Raw genomic sequence first — 16278 nt, 5'->3', positions numbered from 1 at the left:
GTCTGAAAGACCCAGAGGTTACAGAAACATGCTTGGTGCCAAAGTATAGTTCCAGAGAGGCAGAGTTTGTTATGAAAACTCCTAGATGAGTGAAGTAGACTTTGTTTTTTGTTGTTTATTGATTTAAGAGAGAGAAAGAGAGACACTGACTTGTTGTTCCACTTATTTATGTTACGCATTCATTAGTTGATTCTTGTATGTGCCCTGACTGGGGATCGAACCCACAACTTTGGCACATCAGGATGATGCTCTAACCAACTGAGCTACCCGGCCAGGGCATGAGGTGGACTTTGGATAAACAGATACTATGCTAACACTTTGGATCATCCCAGGGTAAAACAGAGATATCTGGTACCAGAATCTTGAAACAAATAGAGAACAATGAAAGTATTTGGAAAACAGAGCAGATAAGGAAACAGGAAGCAAAAAAGAAAAAAAAAGTGGTTTTAACCACCAACCATTTAATACAAATGGTTGCATGCAACTCAGAGAGTGGAGGAAGCATACATACCTCAGTCCGAATGAACTTGAAGGGTTTTTTTTTTTCCAGATGTACTTTAAACACTTTTGACTAAAGAGCTGTAATTTAGGCTCCTGGATCCTACCTAACTTTTGTGTAAGTTTTCTGGAATGACATTCACAAAGAAAACAATCAACCAACTTTAAAATACAGAGGAAAGACTAAATTGAGGGTGGAAATGTATATATGCCTCCCTCTTCTTTCCTTGTAATCCAGCTCTGTTTGAGTCTGATATTCTATTTTTTTATTGGTTCTAGAGAGGGAGGAAGGTGTAGAGAGAGAGAAACATCGATGTGTTGTTCCACTTATTTATGCATTCACTGGTTGATTCTTGTGTATGCCCTGACTGAAGGTCAAACCCACAACCTTGGCATATCCAGATGACAGCTCTAGCCAACTAAGCTATCCAGCTAGAGCTTTAATATTCAATGGTTTTTAAAGCATCTCCCAAGATATGTCTCCCCTGCATGATAGAGAGCAAGGGAGGAAGACACCTGCAGTCTACATGGAAAGACTCTCTCACCTTCTGATTCCAGTCCTGACTCCATCATTTTCTAGTATATCTTTGGCAAAGACCACTTTCTCATCCCTGCTGTGGGAAAACTCATACCAGTTTCAACCTCTATTAAAATGTAACTTTAGCCTGACCAGGCGGTGGCGCAGTGGATAGAGCATCAGACTGGGATGCGGAGGACCCAGGTTCAAGACCCTGAGGTCGCCAGCTTGAGCACGGGCTCATCTGGTTTGAGCAAAGCTCACCAGCTTGGACCCAAGGTCGCTGGCTTGAGTAAGGGGTTACTCAGTCTGCTGAAGGCCCGTGGTCAAGGCACATATGAGAAAGCAATCAATGAACAACTAAGGTGTCACAACGAAAAACTGATGATTGATGCTTCTCATCTCTCTCTGTTCCTATCTCTCTCTCTCTGTCTCTGTAAAAAAAAAAAAAAAAAGTAACTTTTAGACCCTGGCCAGTTGGCTCAGTGCTCAGTGATAGAGCATTGGCCTGGCTCTCTCTCTCTCTTCCTCTCCTACAGCTATGGCTCGATTGGGGTGAGTTGGCCCCGGGCGCTGAGTATGGCTCCATGGCCTCCGCCTCAGGCACTAAAAAAGGAGCTTGGTTGTGAACAAGGCCCCAGATGGGCAGAGCATCGCCCCCTAGTGGGCTTTCCAGGTGGATCCCCATCCCGGTGCATGCCTTCCCCTCCTCTCACTGAATTAAAAAAAAAAAAAAGAGCTAACAGGCAGACACAGAGGCAGGCTCCTCACTCAGCTGCAGCAGGAGGGAGACAGCCACGTAGAGGGCGCACAGAGTCTGTGCCTCGGGGTCACAGCCCCCATCTTGGGGCTGTGCAGCCCAGTTCTGCTCCAGGATGGACTCCACCTGCAAGGAAATCCACCAGAGAGTAAAGGCCAGAAACACAGAATCACTCCAGAAACGGCTGAGATCTGGCCACACTCCGTAATCCTGAGCCCGTGGCAGACACAGTAACCCCTCCTGGCACTCTTTCCTGCAGAGCCTGGAGAGCTCGATACTCTCAACTTAGTGACAGGTACTGCTAACCAGTCGGAGTTGGCACTGAAGATGGTGCCAGCTGCCATCCTGGGACTCACAGTTTTACACCCCCTCTCTTGCCCATCCCTAATTGTCCTGGAGATTCTATGTCCAGGGAATTTCCACAAGCCAGCTGGATGGACGTGAGCTGACAGAGAACTGTGAAGTCAGAAGGGACAGAATCCTAGGGACGTCTGGGTCCCTTGAGAGCATAGGCAGTCACATCTACTAGGACCCTGGCCCTCAGCCCAGGCTCTCTTACCTGGTCCTTCAACAGGGGCAGGGTCCCCTTCTGTAGGGTCTGGGCCACAAGCTCCTTCTCCCCAGACAGCTCTAAGGGTAGGAAAGAGGGTTACTGGCTGAGAGGAGAGGCCTGGAGTGAGACAGGGCTGCAGGGCTGACAAGACTGGGATGAGCACCGGGGGAGGCTGCAGCGAGCTCCGGGAGTGCGGGACGGAGGTCCTCCCAGGGCGCCCTGCTTCCCTCTTAACCTGCGTGAGGTCATAGTCCGTGCCAAGGCGGAACAGAAGGCAGTACCTCAAGCCCTGGCCTGGGGAAGCTGGCTAGTTTCTGAAATGGGATGCTTTATTCCTCCCAAAAGGTTAAAGCAACGTGGACCACCTTTCTCCCAAGATTCGGTTCCCCGCGGGCCCCTCTGCCCAGCCTGTCCTCCACCGCCAGCATCCTCCTCACCCTTCAAGGCATCCAGGAAATCCAGAATGGCTTCTCTGCGAGCCTCTACCAAGATCCCAGCGGCATTAAAAAGGCTGTTTATGAGAGGGCCCGCTGGGTCCTCCATCGGTAGCTCACCCGAGACCAGGACCTCAGACACCTAGGGCCGGGAGACAGGGAGATGAGCACTAGTCTTACTAGAGCAGGTCACCTGCAGCGTGTTAGCTGCTGACTCCCCACCCCTGCAGCCGCCCTCGGCCCAGGTGCCTTCTTAGGCCTCTTAACTCTTTCATCTAGATCCTGCAGCTTCTCGTCCGAGGTGAGGCACTGAGTCAGGCAGCTGAGCACCTCCTCTCGCTCCTGCTCCGTTAGATCCTGCAGGCCTCTCACGGTGTCCTGCACTTTCTCCTTCATGCTTCTGAAATCCTCCCAGCTCAAGGACTCCCCTGTAGAGGCAGCAATTAAGAACCCAACCTAACCCGCCCACCAAGCTCCATTACCAAGGCCGCGCTACTCCCCATTCTCGTTTGTTCTTCCGGAGACCTCGTCTGCATCTTCCCCGCCTCTAAGCTTTCCTTGTTAAAACGAAGCATCCTCCTCCCCAAACACCCACCATCGTTGCTTCCCGCTGACCCCACTTCCATCTCCCTAGCTCCCACCCAGTCTAGTATCAACCCCAGATTCCCCACCTCCAGGAAATCAAAACTTACTGAGCCCTTGCCATTCAAAGTGCAGTCATTAGACCACACCAAGAGTAGTGAGGGTTTAGGGCAGGGGTTGGGAATCTTTTTGGCTGAGAGAGCCATGAATGCCACATATTTTAAAATGTAATTCCATGAGAGCCATACAATGGCCCGTGTACATTATGCATTATCCAATAAAAATTTTGTCCCGGAGGACAGCTGTGATTGGCTCCAGCCACCAGCAACCATGAACATGAACGGTAGGAAATGAATGGATTGTAATACATGAGAATGTTTTATATATATATATATATTTTTTTTTTTTTTTTTTTTTTTACAGAGACAGAGAGAGAGTCAGAGAGAGGGACAGACAGACAGGAAACAGAGAGATGAGAAGCATCAATCATTAGTTTTTCTTTGCGCATTGCAACATCTTAATTGTTCATTGATTGCTTTCTCATATGTGTCTTGACCATGGGCCTTCAGCAGACCGAGTAACCCCTTGCTCAAGCCAGTGACCTTGAGTCCAAGCTGGTGAGCTTTTGCTCAAACCAGATAAGCCTGCGCTCAAGCTGGCGACTTCGGGGTCTCGAACCTGGGTCTTTCGCATCCCAGTCCGATGCTCTATCCACTGTGCCACCGCCCGGTCAGAGAATGTTTTATATTTTTAACGTTATTATTATTTTTTATTAAAGATTTTTTTTTTGTATTTTTCTGAAGCTGGAAACAGGGAGAGACAGTCAGACAGACTCCCGCATGTGCCCGACCGGGATCCACCCGGCACGCCCACCAGGGGCGACGCTCTGCCCACCAGGGGGCGATGCTCTGCCCATCCTGGGCGTCACTATGTTGCGACCAGAGCCACTCTAGCGCCTGAGGCAGAGGCCACAGAGCCATCCCCAGCACCCGGGCTATCTTTGCTCCAATGGAGCCTTAGCTGTGGGAGGGGAAGAGAGAGACAGAGAGGAAGGAGAGGGGGAGGGGTAGAGAAGCAGATGGGTGCCTCTCCTGTGTGCCCTGGCCGGGAATCGAACCCGGGACTTCTGCACGCCAGGCCGACGCTCTAGCACTGAGCCAACCGGCCAGGGCCTTTTATTAAAGATTTTTCTGTGAGCCAGATGCAGCCATTAAAAGAGCCACATCTGACTTACAAGCCATAGGTTCCCGACCCCTGGTTTAGGGGAAGTTAGAGCAGTGGTTCTTAGCCTTGACTGTCATGAGAATTAGCTGGGAAGTGATTTTTTTAAAATCCTGATGCCCAGGCCACACCCCCAGATCCATTAAATCAGAATTTCTGGAAGTGGGACTCTGGCATGACTAGTTGTAAACTTCCCCAAGGTGATGTCTACATACAACCAATGAGAAGCACTGTGTTTAGAAGTGACAGATGCAACCTCCAGACTAGAGTTGAAACCTGCTTTGGGCCCTGCCCTACCTTTCTCCACTCAAATCACTCCCTACACACACACACACACACACACACACACACACACTCACACACATACACACACTTACAAACACACACACTCTCACACACACATACACATACACACACACTCACATACACACACATACACACACACATACACACACTTACAAACACACACACTCTCACACACACATACACACACTCACACACTCACACACACATACACACAGTCACACACACACATATACACACACTCACACACACATACACTCACACTCACACTCACCCACACTCACACACAGTCACACACTCTCACACACATACACACATACACACACACTCACACACACACATACACACACACTCACACACACATACACACACACACTCACACACATACACACACTCACACACATACACACACTCACACACACATACACACACTCACACACACACTCACACACACATACACACACTCGCACGCATACACACATACACACATACACTCACACGCATACACACACACACACACACACTCACACACTCACACACACATACACACACTCACACGCATACACACATACACTTACACACACACACACACACTCACACACACACACTCAGCTACCCCACCTGAGCTGCAGTCCTGGAGGCCAGAGGGCCCGAGGGTGAAAGGATGCCGCTGCCCTGAACAGCTGGCCCCATGCTTACCTAAGCATGATGGACCACCATCTTCCTCTGCAAAGAAAGGAAAAGTAACCTCAAAGAGTGTTTAGGTCACCTCCAGCCCCCAGTGGATATTCTCTTCCCAGTGACAGAAGTTTTCTTTCCTGGACTCTGAGCCCACACTGCCCCTGCCAGGGAGCTTGTGTCCTCTTCCTTGTGTGTGAATGACCACTATATTTTCAGACCCATTCCCACATCCTCAGAGGTTGGCAGCCATAGAATTGTGCCTAGAAACAGAAGCCCAGAGAGTGTGAGCATGCCCTCAGGACTCAGCAAATATGTGTCGGAGCGGGCCTGGAGTCCATCTCCTGACTCCTTGGTTATAACTCTTTAAAATGATGGAGATTCACTCTTTTGAGCTAGCAAGACCTTGCCAGGACTTGAACCTGTAACTTCTACAACTTCCAGGAGTTTCTTGAATTTTCAACCACATCTAGACCACTCTCTACCCCTTCCCAAGGCCTCTCAGGCAGTACAGTTCTTCTGGGACCCAGGGAAAGACTCTGAAGTTTCAGAGGAAGCCACATTCAGAATCACAGGGACCTTCTAGTCTAACCCATTCATTTTAAAGTCAGGATAATCACAGCTCAGGTGGCTGTAGAGCTTATGAGTGGGAGAGCCAGGACTAGGCCCTAAGGCCATCTGACTCCCCAATCTAGTGCTCCTTTCACAGACAGTGCACCGTGGGAGCCCTGGCCATATAATTCAAATGTGCTTCCTAGGCCAATAAGACTTCAGCAAGGGCTATGACCCAGGGATCCAGCACACTGACCCACACAAAGCAAGCCAGAGTTGTCAGAGCCTGGAAACTCGAGGCCAACATGCAGTCCAACCTTCCCCTCTGACAGGCACATTTTTCTCCTTTCCTTACCCCAGTCCCCACCAGGGTGCATCCTATTACATTCTCAGCCTTAATAACGCTACATTTCCAGGCTGTTTGTTACTTGTTATCCTCTTTTTAAAAACAGTATCCTTACCCACCCTGGAACATGAGCAGGAGCCCCAGATGCCCACTCACCTTCTGGAAAGGATTTTGTTTTCCCAGAGAAACAAATATCTAAACGAGAGAGAGAGAGAGAGAGAGAGAGAGAGGCCAGTTATCAGAAAGACCCATTTTCTCAAAGTCCCTCTTTCTAGTTTCTCCCCAGTCCTCACAGGCTGCCTCCAACCAAAAAAGTAAATAAACAAACAAGTACTGGGAGAGAGATGAAAGTAAACACCTCAGAAGGGTTCGTGTCAGGATGGAGCAGATCCTTGGTTCAGCAGTGTCTGAGCAAGCAGCCTCAGTCCTTCCTCCCAGTCCTGCCCCCTCCCTCTTTCTTCCAGGTGGTAAGCACCTTCAAGCCCACCACCGCCCCTGGAGGCTGACACAGAGCTTGGCTGAATCAACCCACACTCCACCCGTGTGTTCAGGCTCTCTACCGGCCCTGCCCCCACCAGGCCTTGCTTACTTATCCTTTCCAAGTCGGGGAAGACCAGCTGCTTTATTCGATAGCCCAGGACCAGCTTTGGGGGGATGGTCACTGCCCTTTGGTGCTAGGAAAAAAGGAGTTCACGTGAATTGATTCCTAGGTGCTTTACGCGGTTATCTTGCCTGATCTCCCAAATAGTCTTGGGAGGTAAAAATTTTATGCCCATTTTACAGATGAAAGAATTGAGGCTCTAAGAAGATCAGTAGGTGAGCCAGTTTCACAGCTAAAAACTGTAGCAGACCTAAAATTTGAACCTACATCTGATCTTAAAACTCAGGTTGTTTCCCTGTACATTCGACACATGCTTGTTGAAGACCTTGTGTTATTCCAGGCGCTGTGGCTCCTGCCTTCCTACCTCTTAGAAAGGGAGGTAGACAGTGAATAACACCCCCCCACACACACAGTGATGAACCAGGGGGAGTGCTAGAGGGAAGCGAATGAACACAGGGCGTCACTAGAGACTACCAAGGGGGACTTAGCAATGCCACACACAACTTCTCGGGCAAGAAGAGAAGTCATAAGAAGGCCAAGGAGCAGGCAGGTCGGCTCCGGGAGGCCTAGAGAAAGAGCTGAGGAGCCTGGAGTCCGGGTTGGCATGGCTCTGACCTGCGGTGGGTGGGGCCGGGCTGGCTCTCTCTCCACCCCCATTCCTGTTCCCCAGGACCCTAACCTTGCGTTCATATTTGAGATTGAGAAAATCCATCTGGTTCCAAAGTGTATACTGCTGTTCGCTTCTCAGGGTTTCCTCCCTTGCCGTCTCCAGAGTTTCTGTCACCAGATACAGGTCTTCTCTCCTCATCTGTATCGACTGAAACGAAGAGGGTAGTTTCCTCTTCAGCTTCCTGGAGAGAGTGTGGGGGTGGTCAGGATCTCAGCCCCCCCCCCCCCTCAGTGACACTTTCCCCTGTCTATCAGCTAGGTCCTATTTGCGATTAAGTGCTTGTGAGGCAGAAAATCCAAGGCACCCAGCACCCCCATCGTGGTGCACTTCACCAGCTGTGCGGGCGAGAGGCTGCAAAGGGGGAAGGGCGCTCACCGGCGTTTGTGAGAGAACGGCCCAGGGCTGCAAGTCCTCCGCACGCCACCTGGTTTCACCCTCGCCGCAACCCCGGGATGCAGGCAGAACTGCACCCATTTTTCACATGGGAAATTGAGGCTTCGAGACAGGTTGTAAATAGTCCAAGGTCACACAGCTAGTAAGTGTAGAGCTGGGATTCAAACCCTGCTTTCCCTGAGTGGAAAGTAAGAATCTCTCCCATGGCACCGAGATAAGCACCTTCCCAGGTCATAACGCCCCCTCTCTGAGCAGGGGCTCCAGCTCCTCAAACCCGTCCCTGGGAGCTGGCTACACTGTCCACCCCTGGACTCCAGGAGGCACCTCTGAGTCCATAAGGAAATTCATTTTGTGACTAAGAACAGCCTGATGGAGTTTCTGGTATTTGCAACCAAAGACCCTCAAGGAAGACGTACATTTGCCTTGGCTGACCTTCTGCTACGCACCTAGTACCCTGCCCCTCGTACATGCAACATCACTCAGCCTCAGCCTAGAATCTATAGGCCATCTAGGAAATATTGAGCTCCCTCAGAAAAATTCCAAGGACTCCTCCCCAACAATACAATGGTGGGGAGAGATAGTTCAAAGGACCAGTAAAATTTCTATTTTATTTTATTTTATTTTTATTTATTTTCTTTTTTTTTTTTTTTTAGTGAGAGGAGGTGAGGCAGAGAGACAGACTCCCACATGTGCCCCAACCGGGATCCACCCGGAAAACCCCCTACTGGGGGCTGCTGCTCTGTTACTCAGCAACCAAGCTATTTTTAGCACCTGAGGTAGAGGCCACAGAACCTCAGCTCTCAAAGCCAATTCGCTCAAACCAATAGAGCCATGGCTGCAGGAGGGAAGAGAGAGAGAGAGAGAGGTAAGGGGGAGGGGTGGAGAAGCAGCTGGGCTCTTCTCCTGTGTGTCCTAATTGAGAACCAAACCCGGGACATCCACACGCCAGGCCGATGCTCTACCACTGAGCAAACTGGCCAGGGCCTGGATTTTTAATTAAAAAGGAAAGCAAAGGCATCCCCCATGTAGGGAGTGCTAACTCAAGTGAACCATCGGGCCCTTCGCCAGAGCTGCTCCACACTTCTCAACAATTCCAGCTATGGAAGAAACACCAACACCAGCAACAAAGCAATTGCTGAAGGGAAAGCTGGTGATGTCCCTTTAAGTGCCATGGAAGCACCTCAGCTATCAGAACCCCTGTGATGCTTGATTGGTGCCACCCAGGTGGGGTGGGGTGGTGGCACTTCTGTGCAGGAAATGTTCTACAGGGATGCTTTCATTTCACTGTGCTTCCCTTCAGTTTTCACTACGTACCTGCTGCGTGCTGGGAGTAAACACAGAGAGGTTAGTAAACTCGGTCCCTGATCACAAGTCGCTCCCAGCCCACTGAAGACAGGACATGAAAACCTGTCTCACCACAAAGCAGAGTGAAGTAAGCACAGAGTACAGACTTGGGCAACTCAGTCTAGAACAGAGGAGAGTGGCCCCTGGGAACCAGTAGGTTTTGGACCAAGCCAAAGAAATCAGTCACCCTGGAGGGGAGCAGGGACGGGAATGGACTGAGGGCGTCAGAAGAAGGTTTTTTGGAGACTGAACTTGGGTGAATGAGACAGTTTCCCGAGCTTCCCCTTCTCATTCTCCCTTCTGCTGCCTGCCTCCAGCCTCACCTGTTCTCGAGGGAATGCAGATATTGCTGGGATATCCTGGACCCCACCATCATGAGTCTCTGCTCCTGGGACCCATGGAAGTCCCCTGCAATTGTTATTTCTTTGGGCAGTTTCACTGTCAACATCCCCAATGAGTCTACCGTATCCACAACGGGCAGCTCAGCCTTTTGACCTGGAAAGAGGAGGATGAGGGTCACACTGATCTCTGAATTTCTAGAGAACAAAACACATTTTGTAACTGGTGAGACGTAACAGAAGTGGCAATAGTGCCTGAAATCTGTGCTGTATATGTGACACTGGTGTCTCAAGGCCCTTCTTCTTTTTTTAAAATTTTTATTTTAGTGAGAAGAGGGGAGGCAGAAACAGACTCCCGCTTACGCCCCGACCGGGATCCACCCCGCAAGCCCACTAGGGGGAAATGCTCTGCCCATCTGGGGCCCTTGCTCCGTTGCAACCAGAGCCATTTTTTAGCACCTGAGGCAGAGGCCATGGAGCCATCCTCAGCGCCAACTCGAGCCATGGCTGCAGGAGGGGAGGAAAAGAGAGAGAGAGACAGAGAGAGAAGCGAGAGGGGAAGGGGTGGAGAAGCAGATGGGCACTTCTCCTGTGTGCCCTGACCGGAAATTGAACCTGGGACTTCCACACGCTGGGCCGACACTCTACTGCTGAGCCAACCAGCCAGGGCCAGGACCCATTTGTGTCTCGAGCAATGTAAAAGTTTGCATGTACTTTATCGGAGAGAAAAGAAAAATCAAACCTTATGCACACAAAAAGTATAGCATGGGATTAAAAAAAAAGTAACTATAGTGGAGACCTTTGATGAGCACTACTTCAGCCAGGCGACCAAGATAAACATCAACAGTGAAAGTCATGTGGATAGCGCATGCCCTTGATACGATGTGATGAGAGGCACTTCACCTCTATGGTCTTCCTTCCCAAAACGCATTATTACCTCAGTCTAACCAGGAGAAAAGATACCTGACAAATTCCAACAGAGAGGCACCCTACAGTATGCCTGAACAATACTCCTTAAAACTGTCAAGGTCATGACCTGACCTGCGGTGGCACAGCGGATAGAGAATCGACCTGAAACACAGAGGTCGCCGGTTCAAAACCCTGGGCTTGCCCAGTCACGGCACATACGGCAAGCAATGAACAGCTAAAGCGAAGCAACTGGGAGTTGATACTTCTCACTCCCCTCCCTCCTCTCTCTGTAAAATCAGTAAGTAAAATCTTTTTTAACAAAAAACAACTGTCAAGGTCATCAAAGAACAAGAAAGTTTGAGAAATTGTCACAGCCAAGAGGAGTCTAAGGAGACATGACAACTAAAGGTAATGTGGTGTCTTGGATGGGGTCCTGGAACAGGAAAGGGACATTAGGTACATTAAGATACTCTCAATGAAGTGTGGACTTTAGATGGTAAAAACAAAAGAACAAACAAAAAATCCTATGCACACTTTAACAACACCGTGCACCACGTAGATAAAATAATAATAATAATAACCTATTTAAAAAGGGAGCAGGCCAAGTTGCTAAAAATCAATTCAAATCATCAATTCACTTCATTCTTAGGAATTTTTTTTAAAAGTTTGGTTTCACCTCTGCCTCCAAATGTTTTATGTAAACAGATAGACTTTCCCTTAAAGGAAGTTAAGTTGACTTAATCAAATTTTTATGATCATAGCAAAACATCCTAGTCCTGGTTTCAAGTGTTTTTTCTGTTTTCTGTGACCTGGTCATTTGGCAAACTGAGAACTAGCTTTCAGTAAATTGGCTCTTGGCAATTTGCTTTTTTAGAGAATTTACTTAGCATCTTTGAAAAATGCTAATCTGAAAATTTCTGAAAGCCCTTGCCTGCTTAATTAAACTCTGATATGAAAATACCTGTCACCTCTGAGTCATCTGGTCACTGTTCTTGGTCATGTAACAGCTGTGCCTGGCACAGGGCAGGTGCTCTGAAATGTACAGTGTTAGCGCTAGAGTTCTCTTCCATCTCGCCGAGATGTGTGAGCTGTAAAATTCCCCTCCATGAGTTGTGAGACACCAATATAAGTCTCCAAGAGAGTGTTCAATAACACTTGCCCTGGGGCTTCTCAAACCCCCCCAAAAAACAAGAATAGCTGAGTGTGGAGGCAGGGGATGGAATAGACTCCTCCATGAAGCTCCTCAAGCCCTTGGGGAGTTCTGCTCACCAGCCGTTTCCCATTCAGTCGTGATCTCCAGGACCCATGAAGGGATAATGATAATAACCGCAGCAGAACGGTCGGGGTGAACTTTTATTGAGCGTTTCTTCTGTGCAGGCACTGCCATGAATGATTTACGTAATTTGTCTCATTTGATTGTTGCAACAGTCTGCTCGAGTTGACAGATGAAGAAACAAACTTGTTCAGAGGTCACCAGCTGGGAAGTGGCAGAACCAGGCTTAGAAACCAGGTGCCCCTCGCTCTAAAGCCTGTGTCTTTTCTTAACCACTAAGCAAACGACCTCCCTTTTTTTTATCCACTTCACTGATAAGCATAGAAATACACATGAGAAGACAGCAGCTAATTTTGAAACAAGTTATCTACAAAGGGGAAAAAATGGGCAAGGAAGATTATTTAGGAATAGCTTCCAAGAAAAATAAATTTCCACTTCCGCCATTCCCTTCTCCCATGCAGCTCTTCTGAGCATTTCTTAAATCGAGGCCTGTGGACGTGTTCGTACACATTCCACCGCTTTTTTGTTGACTGGTTGGTTTGGTGGCTGGCAACGGGGAGTTGAGGGTGGGGCGCAGTCGGAAGGGGCAAAGTCCTGGCTGGCCATTTCTCCTGGACCTCATACTGACCTTGGCGCCCCGAATCCAGCTCATCAAAGTGCCCTTTATCTCTCTCCAGTATGTCCTCCAGGTTGAGGTTGGTACTGTAGTAACGGTGTCCCCAGATACTTCTCTTCCCCAGCACCAGACAGAAGCAGTGAAACCTGTCGGCACCCACAATGCTTCTGACAGCAATCATGTCACCTCCTGCCACACCATGGGCCACAGCTCTTGTGATTTTCTCAAATACACTGGGCATTATGCCTGGATCAGCTGAGGAAAGGAAGCTGATTTCAGTTTGGTTCAGGTTTTTAAAACAAACTTTGTCAGCGTGGGGTCAAGGAATATGCAAAGATTCTAGAACAACTGGGAGTTGGGACTATTTGCCTTCCCTGTTTCTAGAAGGTGAGGTGGTCAGTACATGCTAGGGAGGAGTGACCACCACAAATGCCCGATTCTCCTCCGCCCCTCATGGAACCCTTCTGGAGGAAGGATGGAGCAGTGACTGCCCCAAATGGAAAGTGAGACCTGTTTCCTGCCCTCCCCACAGCAGAGCGGCCCCCCTGCCCAGAGGGACCTTGAGGGCTGGGAAGGCAGGCCCACTGTCCCCTAGCCAGACTCAGCAGTGTTAATGAACAGAGGCCCCAGGAAGGACGAGGGGCATGGCTGCCAGGCCTTGCATTACCAACCCCACCTGATTACTTCTTCCCTCGCTCTGACTCCTGGGCTTCCCTCCCTTGTTGTATTCTGCAAGGCGGCTAGTTTCATGGGTGCCCCTACCAACCATTTCCCAACAAGATGGTGAAAACTTGGCCCCAGAAGGAAATAAAAGAGAAAGGATGGAAGCCAAGAGTGACTTGGAGGCCTGACCTGTGGTGGCGCAGTGGGTAAAGCGTCCACCTGGAATGCTGAGGTCGCTGGTTCAAAACCCCGGGCTTGCTTGGTCAAGGCACATATGGGAGTTGATGCTTCCTGCTCCTCCCCCCTTCTCTTTCTCCTCTCTCTAAAACAAATAAATAAAATCTAAATAGAAAAAAAAAAAAAGTGGCTTGGAGCTGGGCACCCTGTCCAGCCACCTCCAGGGCCTCCTTCCTCAGTGTCTGGTCACCCTGTGAAGGGTCCCCTTACACTTGGTAAAATAAAATGAATCCCGCAATGCCACCAGGGACATCTCGCCCACCCACTCCCACGTCACCCTCTCCTGGTCTACAGTTGGCCCGTGCACCGTCTGCCTCCCCTGCACTGTGGGGCCCTCATGGCTCATCAGGTCCAGCCTGACACACAGCTCCTTCCCTGCTTCTGTGCAGCCGCAGCTCTTTGTCCCCACCATGTGAAGCCTGCTAGGCCTTTAGGGCTCTCTGACCTTCAAATCCTTCTTACTCTCTCCCCTTCCGTCAATCACTTGGCAACCTCTTCTGAGATCTCCTTTTCTTCCCTCAGGCTCCTCTGCCTCCCTCCCGGGGCCAGGCCTCCCCTCACAAGCTTCCATGGGCTTCCTTTCCCCCCATCCTACCTCTGACCACCTTCCCTGAAGTCCCCTTGGCTGGCCCAGGCACCTGCTCACCCATGCTCCCTCTTCTGTCCCTGCCCCAGCATGATGTCCGACTCTTAACTCGCTCCCAGCCTAGGCATTCTGGGTGTCTGCGAAGGCAGTGCCTGGGACCCACAGGCCCGCCCGCCTCGGATGCAACCCACCTCTGCTCTGTGTTCAGCTGCTCACGGGAAACGGAGGTTGCAGGAATCCCCTCTGAAAGATCTCTGCACAATTCCTGGCCACTGGGTCTGGGGAAGCTCTAACAAAGGAATTGAAAGGAACTGGAAAGCTGGGTAGGGCTGGGTGCCCCACCTCTGAGACCTTTAGATAAGACACATTATGGCCGGGCTGGAGGCAGATGAGGACATAGGTAAGAAACCCTTCCTTCCTTTTGAACCCAGGAAGTAGGTGATATATCTGTATCTATATCTGATATACAGTCTAGGTGAGCGGGTGAGTTTGGGCCAGGGAATGGTGCAGAACAAGGCACACTAGGCCGTGCAATCCAGTGAGTTTGCAATAGAGAAATAAAAGATGGGTGGGTACCAAGCAAGTGCCAGCAGGCGATGGCTATGGCTATGTTAGGGCGATGAGAGGACTCTAACCGGAACCAGTTACCCAAACACACGCTCTGGTGGGCAATACTGAAGACTCGGAGAGCAACAGTTGCTAACACCTGTAGGGACAGGCTGGGTCAGTAAGGACAGCCTCGTTCCACACCATAGGCTCCCATGTGGCCCTCTCAAGCAGATGCCACCGCCTGTCTTCTTCACCCACCTCCTTGTCCAGGAAGAGACCTCTGGCTCTGCCCCTTGGTCAGAGATAACCACCCAGGTGAGCCCTGCCAGCCTTCTGGCCCCTGCCTCCCTCAGTTCCAAGAGAACATTTCAGGAGATGATGATGGTAGTAACAATAGTAACAATACTAATATGCCTGCCACGTATGAAGTGTTTACTGCCTGCCAGGCACTGTGCTAGTAACCCTCACACTAGCCCGAAGAGCTATTATCTTTATACAACAAAAGATACTGCAGCTCAGAGAAATAACGTGACAAGGCCACAGAGCCAGTAAGTGGCAGAGCTGAGATTTGAATCTAGATTATTGTGGCTGTCTCAGCCCTTATCTGACTGTACTCTTGCGGGTGGAGCTCCCAGGGAACCCCCACCTTCAGGACTGAGCCCAGGTGGCTGCAGTTCTCCTCCCGGTGCTGTGAGCCACTCAGGAGAGGCAGGGAGTGAAGCTGGTAGGTGGACACGGGCAAAGTCCTGTGCTCTTTCTAACACCCACTCTAAGGACACTCCGGAGAGGAGGAGCCCAGACGGCGGGAGGGCCTCCTCCCTTCCACCCAGGACTTTGCACCTGTCCTGGGAATAGAAGTTGAGAATTGCTCAGAACACACTGAAAGGCTATGAACCTCAGAGAACATCCAGTTCAGAGAGATAGGACTCCTCCCTCTCTGGCCACTTGAGGCTAAATAAGTCCTGGGGTTTCCTCTCCCCTCCCATTCATGCTTATGGCAGGAAGAAGAAAGCATGAAGATTCCTCCAAGACAGAAGGGCCAGGAGATGCAGCGCTCTGAGGGAGGCCTGGGGGCGGCATTCAGAGGAAAGGGCTGGGCGCGCTCGGGCCTCTGGCTGCACTGATGAAGCGCTGCTGGACTGGCCTCCTCCTGGGCCACAGCACAGCCGTGTCCTGACCAGCAGTTCCGCCAGAGGTTCCACAGCTGGGCCAAGCCACCGAGCAGTCTGCGCTCCTCCTGGGCCGCCTCCTTCCCACACCCCCCTGCTCTGCGGGGGACAGCAGGAAGAGCAGCAGCTCCAGGTCCTTCCCACTCTCCAGGCCGAGGGTCCAGCTGATGCTCCCACATTGCCCTCAGCGGGGCTGTGCCCACCCCCTGCCCACCCCTCCAGGGCCCTCCAGGAAGCAGAGGCCAGACTCAGGGGGAAACAGGAACACATTATCCTTTATTTGTGTTTCTCAGAATACTGTACAAAGGGAGTAAAAATCCTATTCACACTTTGCTTAGAAAGATTTTGAGGTGAAAGTTCCCTATGATACATGGGGTGGGGGCAGGGGACCAAGAGGCGGAAAACAGAGCCAGCGACTTCCCCTCAGCCCTCAGGGTCCTGGGAGGGGGCCGGGCACCCACACCTTTCAGAAGTGGCACAGACCGG

General features: G+C 50.5%; 1 protein-coding gene across 3 annotated transcripts; it reads right to left on the bottom strand.

Moving 5' to 3' along the window:
• Positions 1-1533: 1533 nt before the first annotated feature.
• On the bottom strand, positions 1534-14365 carry GSDMB (gasdermin B). Of its 3 annotated transcripts, none has more exons than XM_066366376.1 (12): positions 14266-14365; positions 13441-13573; positions 12601-12843; positions 9776-9947; positions 7725-7896; positions 7034-7118; positions 6601-6639; positions 5568-5594; positions 3030-3190; positions 2766-2904; positions 2335-2405; positions 1534-1901 (listed from the first exon to the last, which is right to left on the bottom strand). In XM_066366376.1, the coding sequence occupies exons 3-12, from the start codon at positions 12827-12829 to the stop codon at positions 1755-1757; spliced, it is 1242 nt and encodes a 413-aa protein (XP_066222473.1). In that variant the 5' UTR covers positions 12830-12843; positions 13441-13573; positions 14266-14365; the 3' UTR covers positions 1534-1754. The 3 variants fall into 3 exon arrangements, with proteins under 3 accessions (XP_066222473.1, XP_066222474.1, XP_066222475.1); XM_066366377.1 differs by having other exon boundaries at positions 13441-13569; positions 14266-14361; XM_066366378.1 differs by lacking the exon at positions 13441-13573 and having other exon boundaries at positions 14266-14361.
• Between the last annotated feature and the right edge of the window lie 1913 nt (positions 14366-16278).

The sequence above is a fragment of the Saccopteryx leptura genome, chromosome 2 (assembly GCF_036850995.1).
Source record: "Saccopteryx leptura isolate mSacLep1 chromosome 2, mSacLep1_pri_phased_curated, whole genome shotgun sequence".
NCBI lineage: Eukaryota > Metazoa > Chordata > Mammalia > Chiroptera > Emballonuridae > Saccopteryx > Saccopteryx leptura.
Note: the sequence above shows the minus strand (reverse complement) of the source record. Positions and strands in the feature narration are given on the sequence as shown.